The sequence below is a fragment of the Nicotiana tabacum genome, chromosome 13 (genome assembly GCF_000715075.1).
Source record: "Nicotiana tabacum cultivar K326 chromosome 13, ASM71507v2, whole genome shotgun sequence".
In the NCBI taxonomy this organism is placed as follows: Eukaryota; Viridiplantae; Streptophyta; class Magnoliopsida; order Solanales; family Solanaceae; genus Nicotiana; species Nicotiana tabacum.
In genome coordinates this window covers 132162902-132180293 of record NC_134092.1, presented here as the reverse complement: position 1 = coordinate 132180293, position 17392 = coordinate 132162902, and the positions used below count along the sequence as shown (strand labels likewise).

Sequence of the window (17392 nt, the reverse complement as noted above, 5' to 3'; positions counted from 1 at the left end):
GTAAGATTGTCATTGTCATCATTGGTAATCATGGTTGGAATGATGGAGAGTAGATCTTCCCTGACGATTGAGCCATGGTCAGAGAATAGTTCATGAAAGTACTCACAGGCAGCCTTTCCAATGTTCTCATCACCTCTAGTGCAGCAGGCCCTGATCAGAGGAAGAAGAAGGAAACTCTACATCCACAAAATTAAGAATGAGGAAGGGGACTGGATCCAAGGTGTTGAGAACAATGTTCACTTTTACTTGTCACTTTACGCATATCAAGAGAAGGCAAAAAAAATTCAAGTTATACGTACCCACAGTATTTTTTACTCATTTCAAATTATTTTCTCAAATTCAATAAAATATGTATTTCTTAAGGAGCGTGAAAAGTCAAAACATACCAAATAAAAGTGAATGGAGGGAGTATAACTTAATTAGAAATATCATCAAGTGTATTACTGCAAACGACCACAATAAATAACTCAAGTCTTACTACAAGCATAAGAAAGATTTTACGCTCTGTGCTACATATCTTATTTTAAAAGTTAGCATCACTTATTTACATATCCTAATCTACATCTTCCATCTCGGCAATTATATTATATTTAAAAAATTTACCTTCACTTAGGGTATGTTTGGTGTAAAGGAAAATATTTTTTAATTTTCTCATGTTTGGTTCGCTTAAATGTTTGGTTAGCTCCAATTGGAGGAAAATGTTTTCCTTATTACGAGAAGGGAAAATATTTTCGAAAACTCCTTATCAATCTTCCCCACCCTATTCCCCTACCCCACACCCACCCACCCAACCCCACCTCACCCCTCTCTCCAAAAAGATTTTTATTTTTCAATCAGTTGGATAAAAAATATTTTACTAAAAAAAATATTTTCTACTTTCTAACCATAAAATAGAAAATATTTTTCGAAAAATATTTTCCACTCACCAACCAAACAAAGATGATAAAATCACTCATTTCCATGAAAACATTTTCTAAGAAAATATTTTTCATAGAAAACATTTTCTTCATACCAAACACACCCTTAGTTAACAATAAAAGTCTCTTTTTTGGGGACGTGTCTATGATTGTCACTCATTTTCTTTTACAAACCTACCAGTTAAAGGTGGAATCAAGAGGAAAAAGGATTGAATAGTCGACCAGATAATTCCTTTTATTTTCCCTTTTTTGCAGAATGATATGTTCCACAGTATATTGTACAATTTTGTCGAAACTTTATTGTAACTTTCTTAACCTTAATAAATTGGAAGCAAATCTGCGATTAAATTTTTATATAGGTGGTCATTTAATTTGTACTCCCTCCGTTTCAATTTATGTGAACCCATTTGACTGGACACGGAATTTAAGAAAAGATAGAAGACTTTTGATCTTGTGGTGTAAAATGAGGCACATATATTTTGTGTGGCTATAAATCATTGCATAAAGGTAAATTGTTTCTAAATAGGGAAAGAGATTTTTGTTTTGGCACGGATTAAAAAGAAAATAGGTTCACATAAATTGGAACGGAATAAGTATTCATTATCCAAAAGTTATTTTTTTTTTGGTTATGTAAAGATCATTAAATTTCATATTCATTATAAAAAAGTCATTCAATTTTGATTAAAATAGAAAAAGAAATTCAATCAATGGGGTCCTTTTTCTTTGGCAAAAAGAGAGACAGGGACGTTTGTGTTTGTGCTTTAGAGCAATAATTCAATTCAATACACCCACTTGTACTTTTAGCTGACCATTGTGTGTACTATACAGTGATCTTCCTTGTATTAAAGTTCAAAGAAAACCCAGTACCAATAATTCTATAGAGTAGAGCCATAGCTATTTCTTATTTGAAGTGTCAGTAGCTACTTGTTGATCTCTTACCACAACTACAACTTATCCACATACAAGTTATTTTCTTTTCAGATAATTAACTGAATCAATGGCATCATCTTTTGCTTCTACAAGTACTTCACAGTTTCCACACGAAGTCTTTCTAAGTTCATCATCTTCTACTTCGTCTACAAGTACTTCACAGTTTCCACGGTGGAATTACCATGTCTTTCTAAGTTTTAGAGGTGAAGATACTCGAAGAACCTTTACAGGTCACCTCTTCAAATGCTTGGAAAACAGTGGAATATTTACGTTTCAAGATGATAAAAGGCTAGAGCATGGCGCATCAATATCAGATGAACTCTTGAAAGCTATCGAACAGTCTCAAGTTGCGCTTGTCGTTTTCTCAAAGAAGTATGCAACATCGAGGTGGTGCTTAGATGAGTTAGTAAAGATCATGGAATGCAAGGATCTATGTGGACAAACTGTCATACCAGTCTTCTATGATGTGGAACCATCACACGTTCGATACCAGAGGGAGAGCTTTGCTGAAGCCTTTGACAAACATGAAACAAGATATAAGGATGATGATGAAGGAATGGAGAAGCTCCAAAGATGGAGGAATGCTCTAACTGCTGCCGCAAATCTAAAAGGATATGATGTCCGTGACGGGTGAGTTAAGAACACATAGTAATTTCTTACAATGAAAAAAATGGAATATTAAAAAGAGAAGTTGCGGGTTCAAGTTACTACAGGAGCAAAGTGAGGAGCTCAGAAGGAATAATTTTCTTTCAACTGTGGTTGCTTATGTGAGACACTAAATAAATTTATCATATGTACAAAATAAAAATTAAAAGGTGGAAGCTTAATCAATTTATTTTGTTAAGAATACTGCTTACACAATCTAATTTCATTGTTAGAAAATCAGGAAATCCTAATATAATTGAATAATAATCCTAGAAAGTAGAAATATATATAATCCTAGTTAAGAAATTGATTATAAATAAATTATTAAAAAATTTACATCTCAAAAAGCTAGAAATATAAATTTCAAAATAAAATTTTATTAAATGAGTTTTTAAATAAGGAAAAACTTAAGGTTTTTACGCCCCGAATACTGTTGAGCCGCCCCTGCCAAGAAACTGAGCTGCTGAATATTGTTAATTTACATAGAGATGATTAAAAGACTACGCACATAAAACAAACGCTTGAAGGAGCAATCAAAATATTATATGTGCAAGAATGTTATTGAGGAATTGTAGTGATAGGAACTATAGTGACTTCTGGGGTAATAGCAAAACGTGAATAGCTTAAGATGTTTTTAATTTATTCTCTCTAATTATATTGATAGGAACAATATCTTCTTATTGATAGAGACATATATAACAACCATCATTCCTTTTTTTTTCAAGAAAATAAAGATAAAATATTTTTTAACGTGTAAATGACAATCAATGAAATTAGATTGTGTAACTTAGATCTTTTAGAAAATCAGAAAATCCTAATATAATTGAATAATAATCCTAGAAAGTAGAAATATATTAGTAATTTATTTATCTACCACAAATTCTTCCTTTTTTGGGAATTATATTAAAGTTTCAATTCTTCTATCTTTTTTTTGGCATTTTTAATATTCGTATTTTCTTGTTGACATATTAAAATTCTAATAAATTAAAAAAGATAATACATATACTTACTAACAAAATATATCAAAAAATAATAAATTTTAGATGCAAAGTAATAAGAAAAGTATAGAACAATTGAACTTGGTTTAACAAATAGTCATAGATAACTTGATATTACTTTTGTTATTTCAATACTTCTAGTGCAATGCCGGGAAAGCTTGACAAAAAAAGAGTTTGCAATTGTTTTATGCTATCATATTTGATAGAGTTCGCAATTCCCATTCTCAAATTATCTATATTGGTCTCATAGTTTCTTTATTTATGAAATATATTTTTTTATATATTAAATATTTTTAAAAAAAAAAATTATCAAATACAAATACAAATATTTAATAGTATAAGAAAATTTTGGGCCCCCATAAATATGGGGCCTCAAGCAATTGCTTGAGTGGCTTCACCATTGAGCCGCCCCTGTTTGTTGGCTATTTGCCTAGTTGATGAGAGTTTGATTCCTTGACTCTAGTAGCTCAATATTTAGTAGCTTAGTTCAATATTTAGTTTCTCTCCCTTTCCCCTACCCCTATGTAAACAAAAAAATTAATTATGAAATGCGTACTAATACTTGACTTTCTTATATTTATCTACAATTGATTTTTTTTATTTTCGTAGGATTGAAGCAGAGAATATTCAGCAGATTGTTGACCAAATTTCCAAATTGTGTAATAGAGCTACTTTGTCTTCTTTGCGAGATATTGTCGGAATAGATACGCATCTGGAGAAATTAAAGTCCTTACTTAAGGTAGGAATCAATAATGTTCGGATCATATTGGGGATCTGGGGCATGGGCGGTGTAGGGAAGACGACAATAGCAAGAGCCATTTTTGACAATTTATCTCATCAATTTGAAGCTTCTTGTTTCCTTGCGGATATTAAAGAAAATGAAAAATTGCATTCTTTGCAAAACACCCTTCTCTCTGAATTGTTAAGAAGAAAAGATGATTACGTCAATAATAAGCATGACGGGAAGCGGATGATTCCGGACAGACTTTTCTGTAAGAAGGTGCTAATTGTGCTTGATGATATAAATCATGAAGATCATTTAGAGTATTTAGTAGGTGATATTGGTTGGTTTGGTAATGGCAGTAGGGTTGTTGTAACAACTAGAGACAAGCATTTGATAGGGAAATGTAATGTAATATATGAAATGACTGCACTACTTGATTATGAATCCATGCAATTGTTCAATCAGTATGCTTTTGGAAAAGAATGTCCAGATGAGCATTTTAAGGAGCTTTCATTGGAGGTTGTAAATTATGCTAAAGGCCTTCCTTTAGCCCTCAAAGTGTGGGGTTCTTTGCTGCGTAACCTAGGCTTAACTGAATGGAAAAGTGCGATAGAGCACATGAAAATTAATTCAAATTCGGAAATTGTTGAAAAGCTCAAAATCAGTTATGATGGATTGGAGCCCATCCAACAAGAGATGTTTCTAGATATTGCATGCATCTTGCGAGGAGAAAAAAAAGATTACGTCATGCAAGTTCTTGAGAGTTGTCATATTGGAGCAGAATACGGATTGCGTATTTTAATTGAAAAATCTCTTGTGTCCATCTCTGAATATGATGAGATTCAAATGCATGACCTAATTCAAGATATGGGTAAATATATAGTGAACTTGTAAAAGAATCCAGGAGAACGTAGCAGACTATGGCTCGCCGAGGATTTCGAAGAAGTGATGATCAACAATACAGTAAGTAGGCTAAACAATGCAATAATATTTAATTTCTAATTTTTATATTCCAAAGATACATAGGCTATTCAATTCCAATTATTTGTTCCTCTTGCTTCATAGTCTTGCAGGTACGTCATTTTAGTTGTTTGCTTTAGTTAGTAGAAGAAGCAAAAGTAATATTAATTGCCTAATTAGTAAAAAGACATTAATTGCCTAATTTGTTTAGTAGCCTCTTTAATTTATGTTGCCTAATTCGTTTTTCTTATATTTTTTAGTGATGAATTAGTCTAGTAGCCACTTAATCTGTTTAATCCAGTTTCATTCTTCGGATTAACTTGAAAATTTTATGACAAGTTATTACATAATAACTCAATTAGAGATTCACTTTACCATTGCTTATTTTCTTTTTAAAATTTAAAAAGTTACTACTACAATTTATTACTATTGTTTCAATTGCAGTTTCTTTCTATTCCAACATGAAAAGCTTATAAACTTGACTCTAATGAACTTCTAAAAAAACTCTAATATTAGAAAATAGAACTATAGAATTAGTTACACAAAGTATTTTTCTGAAGTAACATCAATATTTCTTAAAAAATATCTATTCAATATTGTATCTCGAAACTTTGGCATTACTAGGAGTGAGTGGATTTTATACGACATTGGAAATTGTACTTTGTAGACTAATGATCTTCTTCTTACCAGGGGACCGCAATGGAAGCAATCTTTCTTACTAATTTCAATTCTGGTAGATTACGCTTTAGCAAAAAAGTCATGAAAAATATGAAAAGGCTTAGGATACTTAACATTAGTGAAAATATATTTGATGAGAGGTCGTCGCCCCGTTATGCCATTGAGTATTTGCCCAACAACTTGCGTTATTTTGTGTGGGAAGGCTATCCTTGGAAGTCATTGCCATCTACATTTGAACCCAAAATGCTTGTTTACCTTGCACTCTCGGACAGTTCACTGCGTTATTTATGGATGAAAACAAAGGTACAATAGTTGAGTTCTATTTTATTGCCATCTATTTCTCTCTAACTATCTTTGTCCTTTAATTTAGTGATAATGAACAAATATTATTGCTTTTGTCACGTATTATTCAATTATTTCTCATAGTAAGATTAGATTCATTTGAATTTCATCCTCGATTGTATATAGTGTGATGGAAGGAATTCTTATTAGTAAAACAAAAAGAGTTCATTCTGTACAACTATTTTCTAGGGATTAATAAATGGAGTAGTTTTTAGGAAGTACGGTAGCAACAAAGGTCATTTGATGCCCACACATACAAATGAAAAAACAAAACAAAAATAGGTTCTCATTCTATCTGTGTTCTGAACAGCATTTGCCATCTCTACGGAGGATAGATCTCAGGAAGTGTAGAAGCCTGATGCAAACACCAGATTTCACGGGGATGCCAAATTTGGAGTATTTGGATCTGTATGGTTGTGGTAATCTTGAAAAGGTTCATCATTCCCTGGGATGTTGCAGCAAACTCATTCAGTTAGATTTGAGTTGTTGTGAAAGCCTTAAGAGGTTTCCATGTGTTAACGTGGAATCTCTTGAATATCTGGATTTAGAACATTGCTATAGGTTAGAGAAATTTCCAGAAATACATGGGAGAATGAAGCCGGAGATACATATTAACATACAAAGCTCTAGGATAAGGGAACTACCATCCTCTATTTTTCAGTATCAAAATCATATCACCGAGCTAGATTTGAGTAATATGATTAACCTGATGCGAACACCAGATTTCACAGGGATGCCAAATTTGAAGTATTTGAATCTGGAGCGATGTAGTAATCTTGAAGAGGTTCACCATTCCCTGGGATGTTGTAGAAAACTCATTCGGTTAAATTTGAGACATTGTGAAAGCCTTAAGAGGTTTCCATGTGTTAACGTGGAATCTCTTAAATATCTGGATTTCGAATTTTGCTATATGTTAGAGAAATTTCCAGAAATTCACGGGAGAATGAAGTCGGAGATAAGGGAACGACCATCATCTATTACTCAGTACCAAACACATATTACCAAGCTAGATTTGAGCGGTATGAGAAGCCTTGTAGCTCTTCCAAGCAGCATCTATAAGTTGAAAAGTTTGGTTTCTCTAAATGTGTCGAAGTGCTCAAAACTGGAAAGCTTGCCAGAAGAGATAGGGGATTTAGACTACTTGGAGAAGCTTCGTGCCACTGATACTCTAATTTCACGACCTCCGTCATCCATCGTACGCTTGAACAAACTTAAAATCTTGATGTTTGGAGGCTTCAAAGATGGAGTACACTTTGAGTTCCCTCCGGTGGCTGAAGGATTACGGTCATTGGAACATCTGGATCTCACTTGTTGCAATCTAATAGATGGAGGACTTCCGGAAGATATTGGATCCTTATCCTCTTTGAAAAAATTGGAGCTTCGTGGAAATAATTTTGAGCATTTGCCTGGAAGCATAGCCCAACTTGGTGCTCTTCGATACTTGGGCTTATCATATTGCGAGAGGCTTACACAGCTACCAGAACTTCCCCCTGAATTAAATGAATTGCGTGTAGATTGTCATGTGGCTATGAAAAGTATCCATAATTTAGTAACAAAAAGAAAGAAACTGCAGAGGGTGAAACTTAGTGCACACAATGATTCTATATATAATTTGTTTGCACATGCTCTGTTTCAGAATATATCTTCCTTGAGGCATGACATCTCTGCTTCAGATTCCTTGTCCGAAAATGTGTTTACCATTTGGCATCCTCATCCTCAGGGGAAGATCCCAAGTTGGTTCCACCATAAGGGAAGGGATAGTAGTGTATCAGTCAATTTGCCTGAAAATTGGTATATACCTGATAAATTCTTGGGATTTGCTGTATGTTACTGTGGCAGCTTAATTGACACCACAGCTCAATTGATTCCCGTATGTGATGACGATATGTCGTGCATGACCCAGAAACTTGCATTTTCCAACCATTCAGAATGTGATATAGAATCATCCGACAATTCAGAATGGTGGGAGGCAGAAGATGACATTAATTTTTTCTTGGTTGATGGCTTATGGGATACATCTAAAGCAAATGGAAAAACAAAAATGACTATGGGATTATTAGGCTATCTTTTTCTGGAGAAACGAAGGAGTATGGACTTCGTTTGTTGTATAAAGAAGAAGCTGAGGTTGAGGCCTTGCCACAAATGAGGGAAAATAACAATGACTCCATGACCGATGAATCCAGTTGTTGTCGCTGTCGCATACTCTAATAACATTAGAAACAAAGGTCACATTCTAATGAAAGTAAGTTGCAAGTATGGAAGCCCTTTGCTCTAAAGCCGGTGGCATTGCTTATGAAGAGCATATGTTTCCTTTGTTTGTAGTAGAACAACTGGACTCTTGGCCTGAGAAAGAGATGCGCAAGAGAACTTACTTGGGTATGCAATAATCCATTCTTTTTAAATCTACATATATCTATACTATATACTGGTCTTATTAGTAAAGGTGACGTGACTCCTCTCTTAGACCAGAATAGTAGTCTTGTGAAATGAAATCACATCTTCGTGTTTGCTGACAGGTAAAAACCAATTGCAGATGAATGTTCGCCAAGCAAGAAAGCTGTGCCAAAATGGATGGATGAAAACAGCCTTGGAACTATTCATCGATGTAGAGCTCAACTAGTCTTGTATTCTCTCCATCAGAAACTGATGTTCACTTTTCACTTGCAAAATAATTTTCATCTTAAAAAAAACAGAAGTTTCTTACGCGCTACATAACTTTAAACATTGTTTGTAGTAATGATCATGCTCTAACTTTAGCAATACACTTTTACTGGGCCATTTTCATATCTGTACCAAGTTAAATGTGGAGGTTCAGTTTATTATAGAGGGAGTAAAACAACATCTTAAATATTGTTTTTATTTCTTCATAAAAGGTTCCTGAAAAGGAAAAATCTGTTTCATTTGGAACATCAATCACAGAAGTAAAAAATTAATCGTACTTTATATACCATGAAAAGAGCAGAAATCAGAAATTTCAAGTCTTGAATGCTAGCTTTCTATGCTAAATTCAAATTTGTATTTTCGACTTGTTCATTTATGATGCTTCTTTTTACGATATTGGCTCTCAATGTGTTCTATGAAATAAACTATTTTGTATCTTTAATTAGTTGCTCATCCTTTTCAGTTGATATCAGCAAAGGCACGCTTAAAGCTAGCTTAAGCCCCGAAGTGCAGTGCAAAACATGTCGAGCACTTCGCCTTGCTTAGAGGGCGCTTCAGTATCGTTATCAAGGCTGTAAGGTATACTTTTCCTTGCTAATGAGCGTAACCCTGAAGAGGCTACACCAAATAATTGATATTATCGTAATTCTTTTTTTCAATTTCTTTATCCATATATTTGTTATTCATGCGTATAATTATTAATCTTGGACTACACATACATATTTGTGTTCTTTTCTCCATTTGTGCCTTTCTTCATTATAAAGCCCCCGCTTTATTTGCGTGTAAGCCCAACAGACCTTATTATTAGAGCTCTTTTACGCTTTTCGCATTTGATAAAACTGGTTGATATATCATGTTTCGTTTGAGAAGATGAATAGTTTAATTCTTATTTGCTCTGTTCACACTGGTAATTAATCGGAGTCTTTAATAAGGACATGTACCTAAACTTCTTTGGCTCTCTGATTGTTACATTTGGGGAGATTTTTGCTTTACTCTGATTGTTATATTAGGGGAAAATCTCTGTTTTAACTTTTAAATACAAATATCTCTCTTGTTATGGTAGGGAGGTCGAAACAAATGACGCAGCACAGCGTGAGACTGTGGAAAAAGCTGAGTACGAGATGAAGTTGAGGTTCGTTTTCCCTTATGATCTCTCCGTTCTTTTATGGGTTTTTAAGGAAAAGGTGAAAATTATCGAGGATAGTATATTTAACACAAGTAAATGTTCTTTGATTAATATTTACAACTACGGCTTTGTGGTAGAGTTAAAGGCTCACGAGCTTTCAAATTTCTTGCAAAATATTGAGTGTTAATACCAAATTTATTATACCAAATGTTACTTAGAAGCCCTTTCCTTTCAAGACTGTGTGCTCTAATTCATCTAATATGATCATTTCAAATTAGGAATATGCAATCTTAATGTCTGTTGTTACTTGCTAAATTGGACCTTGATAAAGTAATACTCCCTCTGTTCCAATTTATGTGAACCTATTTGACTGAACATGAAGTTTAAAGAAAATAAAGATTTTTGGAATTTGTGGTCCTAAATAACTCAAAGAGGGGTCCAAAGTATTTGTGTGGTTATAAAAGCTTCTCATTAAGGTTATAATTGGAAGTTTAAGCTAAATTATTTCTAAATTTAAAAAGGGGTCATTCTTTTTGGAACGGACCAAAAAGAAAATATGTTCACATAAAGTGGAACGGAGAGAGTAACATCTATATTTCTACTCCCTCCGTTCTAATTTATGTGAACTTGTTTGACTAAACACAAAGTTTAAGAAAAAAAGAATACTTTTGAAATTTGTGGTTCTAAACAAGTCAAAAGGGGCCAGAGTATTTGTGTGGTTATAAAAACTTCTCATTAAGGATAAAATTGTAAGCTTAAGCTAAATTGATTCTAAATTTAGAAATGGGTAATTCTTTTTGGAACAGACCAAAAAGGAAATAGATATTAGTGGTTTAGAAATAGATATTCACATAGACTAGAACGATATAAGTGGTTTACACTTTTGCTTTTGGACTATTTTTGCAGTTCAAATGGGAACAAGGTATTTTGAGGAGGAGACCGAAACTGAAATGACGTATTTTTGTACTTAAAATACGTTTATATAGTTAAAAAAGTTACATTTCTACATAAAATGCAGTATAATACTGTGTTTTACTTTAACGGAAAGTTAGTCGTTAAAGTAAAATGCAGTATTATACTGCGTTTCCCTATAATAAAATATAACCCCTCCTTCTTCTTCCCCACGATCTGTCTCGTTCCATTTTTTAAAAAAACGCACCCCACCACTGCTGGTCCCCCCCCTGCGATTAAAAAACCCCCTCCCCGCAATTAAAAAAACAATTCTTGGGCCCCACCCGTCACACAAAAAGTGAAGAGCGTAGGTCCCGCATACAACCCAAGCTTTGGATTCCTTCTTTCGGGGTCAAAATTTCAAATTTCCAATATTTCAAAAAATATAAATCGAGGTATTTCGATTTAGTTTATGTTGAATGTGTTACCACGTTGATTTGTGTTATGTTTGCGATTAAATTTGTATGTTATTTTTTTCCGGATTGAATTATTAGCCTTGGGACAAAAAATAGTTAAAACTTGATAAATAATTTTTATTGTTAATGAAATTGTTCACAAATATCTTTTACTTTTTTATATGTAATTTTGTGAATGTTATGTTCATATGTTTATTGTTTTTATTTAGTTTAGATTATGTATTTGCTTAAAGAATAGTGGCCTTTTAGCATAGTAAAATATAGAGCCTTATAGCGTAATAAAATATAGAGTCTTTTAGCGTAGTAAAATATAGAGCCTTTTAGCGTAGAGTCTCTGTAGTTTAAGTATGTACTAACTACAAACTCTATCCAATTACACTTTACAAAATTAATTATTTAATTTATAAAATAAACTTACAAAACTAACAAATTAATATATGTTATCAAATTAACTCAAATATCGAGCTTGGACCCATAGATAATTACACTGTCCAATTAAATAATTAATTATTTAATTTATTAAACTAACAAAATTTTAAACTTATTGAAACTGACACACATAATAATTAAGGATAGCTTGGTGCTATTGGGCCTCAAATATTGAACCTGGAACCCATAGATAATTACTCTGTCTAATTATAAAATTAATTATTTAATTCATTAAACTAACAAAATTTTAAACTTATTGAAATTGACACACATAATAATTAAGGATATCTTGGTGCTACTGGGCCTCAAATATCGAGCGTGGAACCCATAAATAATTACTCTATCCAATTATAAAATTAATTATTTAATTTATTATAACACACAAAATTCTAAAAAATTTAGAAATTGACACATAATAATTAAGGATAGCTTGGTGCTAATGGGCCTCAAATATCGAGCCTGGAACCCATAAATAATTATTCTGTCCAATTATAAAATTAATTATTTTATATATAAAACTAACAAAATTCTAAAAATCTTGAAATTCACACACATAATAATTAAGGATAGCTTGGTGCTAATGGGCCTCAAATATCGAGCATGAAACCCATAGATAATTACTCTGTCCAATTATAAAATTAATTATTTTATTTATTAAACTAACAAAATTTTAAACTTATTGAAATTTACATACATAATAATTAAGGATAGCTTGGTGCTATGGGCCTCAAATATCGAGCCTGGAACCCATAGATAATTACTCTATCCAATTATAAAATTAATTATTTAATTTATTATAACACAAACACACAATTAATGTTATTTGAATTACAGTAGACGACATGGACTTGCCGCCTATGCATCTTGGACCAACTGCGGATCAGGTATTAGTGTTACAGGGCGAGCATAGGTCCTCCTATGTATGGGAGGGACATCTATTAGATCAGACTCTCCGCGCCAGGAGACCGGACTACTTGTGGGACTTTTTAAGGGGGAGAGTTTTCCATGCCCGCGTAGTCCATCGCCTACGTGTTACGAGCTTCCTTAGGATTTTTGAGATTGGGCAGCTGCAGCTCGACTGGTCTCTCATCACGGCGTTGATAGAGCGATGGTGACCGGAGACGCACACTTTTCACCTACCCACTAGAGAGGCTACCATCACGATTCAGGATGTTCAGGTTTTGTATGGGTTACGTGTAGATGGACTGGTCATTGCACTGTCCCAGTATATGAGAGCTATGACGCATCCCCAGTATTTGGATTTGCTGGGGCAGTATACTGGTTTCAGACCAAAGGGTGAGGCTACACTTAGAGGGGACAGTCGCATTTCTGTGATTGCTATCAGAGAGCATATGGAGATATTGCACCCCGATATTACCGGCGAGACAGAGGATATCCATATTGACTGGTACACGAGATTGGCGTTGTTCCTTCTTTTTGGGGGTGTCTTGTTCCCGAACACTTCGGGAAATCTAGTGAGTATGCGTTTTCTGCATCATCTGCAGCAGCTAGATGAGTTACCCCAGTACAGCTGGAGTGCTGCTGTTCTAGCATACATGTACAAGAGTATGTGCTGGGCGAGCATGGCCATACAACGACGAGTTGCTAGCTCATCTGCCCGATTATTGCTCAGTCAACCGACTGCTTTGGAGCACTTCTGTCCCGATGATGTACTTTGATGTGGGGGAGCATCATGCCACAAAGCGTGTACTTCGCCAGTTTCACCATCCCCAGGGGATACCGGGGGAGCCTGCATGGGTGCCTATGCATTATCAGCGGGATGATCGTACCAGGGTGGACGATAAATTTGTAAGATGGCTAGAGGCGCAGGTCCATATTTGGGACCAGCGAGAGGACTTGATTCCGCCACCACCTTCACAGATCCACGAGGCGATTATTGAGTTGTATATGTCATGGTACCGCTGTCACACTCGGCTGATGATTGGGAACCCCATTCATGTACTTGGCAATCGGTACAGACCATACGCCGGGAAGCACGAGACACTGGTATCTTTTTGTGGCTTATTAATATCTTATAATTGTGATATAGCGTTATTTAATCAATATTATAAATGTTGCGCAAGCTATTGGACATCACATGTTCTACCGGTTGGGACAGGAGATGCAGCAGCATGGCGACAATGCTGCAGTCGTTGAGTATGGCCAGCAGGTGGAAGAGTTGGCTCTCCAGACCCTGCAGCGAGCCAGAGATGGCACGAGGTTGGATCACGAGGCTGAGTATGCGGCTCCAGAGGAGTACCATCAGGGTAGGCCTGTCCCACGAGGCAGGAGTAGGGCACGAGCTAGGACTGCCCCACGAGGCAGGGCTGTCCCACGAGGCAGGGTTGCCCTACAGGGTCGCGGTGGACGGCGAGGAGGTGGTCCCCAGCAAGGGGGCGTTGAGGCACCTGTCGACCCACATGTGGAGGCACATGATGAGGATCTTGGAGATGATCAGCCGGGTTATTTCCCTCAGTTAGATGAGCCTTCCAGCAGCATGCCGTTGTACAGCCTTCTGTTGTCCCTACCAGCATCGCAAGTCACCGCGTCAGATACATTGTTGATCACGGGTACATTTGACGGAGATGTAGACCAGTTCTTTTTCAGGCCCATCGACCACAGTTGAGGATCGGCCGACTCGAGACGTGGATGGCGGGCGCAAGTTGAGTTATGCCTCTTCCCCGGCGGTTGATGCGGATCTACCACAGGCGCAGGTATATTTGTATTACTGTAAAATTTCAATTGGTTTTCTTTTCTTTAATGTTTTGCCATAAATTAATTTTCAATTTTCTTATTAAAGCTTCGTCGCAGCCCATCACGGAGGCCACTGTATGCGATGATGACACCACAGATGCGTATACTCAGGAGGCCAACGAGAGACCATGGTGAGAAAATGTTTTTGTCTTAACACGTACAATATTAATATACATTTTCACATGCTAAGCTTAGTAATTATTTTGTAGGTTGCTGACAGCCAGACGGCCCCTTCTACCGATCCTGCCAGCTGTACTGTCGATACTGCTGCGCATCCTCACATAAAGAGGCGACTTGATGATGATGATCCTGATAGTGTACACGGGCGACAATGGATGTGACTCAGGCCAGTGGCAGCATTGAAGCACACAGGATGCGGGACTCATTGATTTACTTTTGTTTGTATTTTGTGTAAATACTACATTATGTAAATAATGGCAACAATTCTGTTTTAACAACAATTTTATTTTAACTGCATTTGAACAACAATTTTATTTTAACAGTACAACACAAACACAAACATAGCAAACCTAACACAACACAAACAGTACAACTAATGAAAATGCTTGACAAGGAAAACATAAAGATACACTACGGCGCTCAACACGTGCATGCCATTATTTAGTCATGACCGCCTAGTATTCTCTGCTCCAACCACTTGAGCTGGTCTTCCAGCTTTTTTTTTTCTTCTATCACCTTCTTGAGTTTCGCCTTCAACTTCTCAACTTCTTGCTTGGATTGACGCTCTCTTTCCCGGTACCTTGCACACAAATTATGAAGAAAATATAACCGACCTTTGTAGTATTCCTGCTGACAGGTTTCATCAATCCGTACCTCAAAATTGCATGTAGGCTCGTCGGGTTGCCTATAAACCTTGTTCATACACGCCGGCGTCCAACTTCTTCCCAACAATCATACATCATACATTTTTTTCTGCACTCGCATCTTGGGACATAAAGGGGTTGTTGAATATTTCTTAAAGAGAAACTTTATTTTTATGGAAATATTTGTTATTGGTTATTGTTAAGTGTAGAAAATAACTAGAATGCGCCCGTTATTTATAGGCAAGATTTCGCATAAAACGTAGTATTATACCATGCTTTACATATTTAACTTTTTATGAAACGAAACAGCTTTTTTGCAGTCGTTTCAGCTTTTTTCAGAACGACAAGACAACTCACAAAATGTAGTATTATACCACGCTTTACACATTTAATTTTTCTGCAACAAAACAGCTTTTTCACATGGTTTTCAATTTTTTCAGAACGACAAGATAACTCACAAAACGTAGTATCATACCACGATTTACATATTTAATTTTTCTGGAACAAAACAGCTTTTTCACATGGTTTTCAGCTTTTTCAGAATGAGAAGACAACTCATAAAACTTAGTATTATACCACGCTTTACATATTTAATTTTAAGAAGGATAATAAAGGATGTCTTATTTTATAGTTTTTAAAAATTTTAGATTGGTCTTTTTTACTAATACCAATAAGTTTAATATTTGAACAACCATATCAGCATCCCAATTCAAAAGGTTATGTTAAAAAATAAGATTTAACGAGATTGTGGAACATAATTTTATTTGATAGATATTGCAACATACACAAGTACAGACACGTATTACAAAAAACAATACGAAAATAAAAGACTAGGTGTTTCCTTGATAGTTGGTACATTCAATGAACTTGCACCAGGAGCTGGATTACCACCACCACACACACCACCTGAAGGACATTTATGACGGTCGTGTCTTGTTTGCGAGCATATATCACATTTACGCGCATAAATGGTGACACCAACATCCATTTGGTTCCGTATACGCGTTCTCTTTTGCACTTGCAGCTTGCGCAAATAGTCCTTGATACACACCATCTTAAAAGGTTCCGGCGGCCAATAATGCTCAGCACCTAATGGCTGCAACTGCCCACTATACATGTCTACGTATGCAGCAACACTGTATTGCCTATCAATATAGTTGGTTGCCCCTAAACCAACTTATTGAAAGCACTTCAAGGCATATGCGCACGATATGTGGTAGATGGTACATTTCCCACATGAACACAACATGATGGCTTCATTTACCGTCTGTAGATTATTCCCCCGGTGTCCGCGGATAGCGGTCTTAACTTCAAAAACACCCCGGTCGTGATCATACTATAAAAATGAATGCAAATGTGCTCGCCTCCTGTACCTTTCAAATCTTCTCATCGGTATTGGCATAAATTGAACACCCCTGTCCATTAATGCCGATTCAACTCCATGCCTTTCAACAAACCTCTCCGCACTTTGTTTGAATGTTATGCGGACCATGGTAGTGACAGGCAATCCACGGGTAGACTTCAACAAGCCGTTGAATGACTCCGACACATTTGTAGTCAGGGCTCCCCATCGTCTGCCGCCATCAGCATGCAATGTCCACATGTGAAGCTCATGTCCCATCAGCCAAGTATAGGCTCGTGGATCTAACTGCCGGATCGCTTCCATGCGTCTCATGAATTTGCATTGCTGGTGCTCAGTTACAGCCATCCATATTAAATCATGCAAGGCCTTGTCAGGATATTTCTTCTGGAAATTGGCCTTCAGGTGCATCACACAGTAACGGTGGTATGCATAGGGTTCCTGCCATTCAGGCAAGTACCATACAGAACTTAAAATACCACCATGTCGATCAGATATTAGACAAATACCTAAACGTTGTTTAACAACGTGCTGCTTCAAGTGGTTCAAAAAAAGCGTTCATGTCTCTTTGCTTTCATTGGCACAAATGGAAAAAGCTAGTGGAAATATTTGTCCGTTAGCATCTACTACAACTGCAATCAAAAGCTTAATATCATACTTTCCATAGACATGAGTAC

General features: G+C 35.8%; 2 protein-coding genes and 1 pseudogene across 2 annotated transcripts; all 3 read left to right on the top strand.

Moving 5' to 3' along the window:
* The first annotated feature begins 1779 nt into the window (after positions 1-1779).
* LOC107831873 (TMV resistance protein N-like) lies at positions 1780-8573 on the top strand (annotated as a pseudogene).
* LOC142167947 (nudix hydrolase 17, mitochondrial-like) lies at positions 8434-10216 on the top strand. The gene is made up of 4 exons (XM_075228555.1): positions 8434-8570; positions 8711-8799; positions 9319-9434; positions 9919-10216. The coding sequence occupies exons 1-3, from the start codon at positions 8450-8452 to the stop codon at positions 9352-9354; spliced, it is 246 nt and encodes an 81-aa protein (XP_075084656.1). The 5' UTR covers positions 8434-8449; the 3' UTR covers positions 9355-9434; positions 9919-10216.
* A 2410-nt stretch (positions 10217-12626) lies between these two features.
* Positions 12627-15018, top strand: LOC107831874 (uncharacterized). Its single transcript, XM_016659674.2, has 4 exons — positions 12627-13784; positions 13897-14491; positions 14589-14662; positions 14741-15018. The coding sequence occupies exons 1-2, from the start codon at positions 13443-13445 to the stop codon at positions 14401-14403; spliced, it is 849 nt and encodes a 282-aa protein (XP_016515160.1). The 5' UTR covers positions 12627-13442; the 3' UTR covers positions 14404-14491; positions 14589-14662; positions 14741-15018.
* The last annotated feature ends 2374 nt before the right edge of the window (positions 15019-17392 follow it).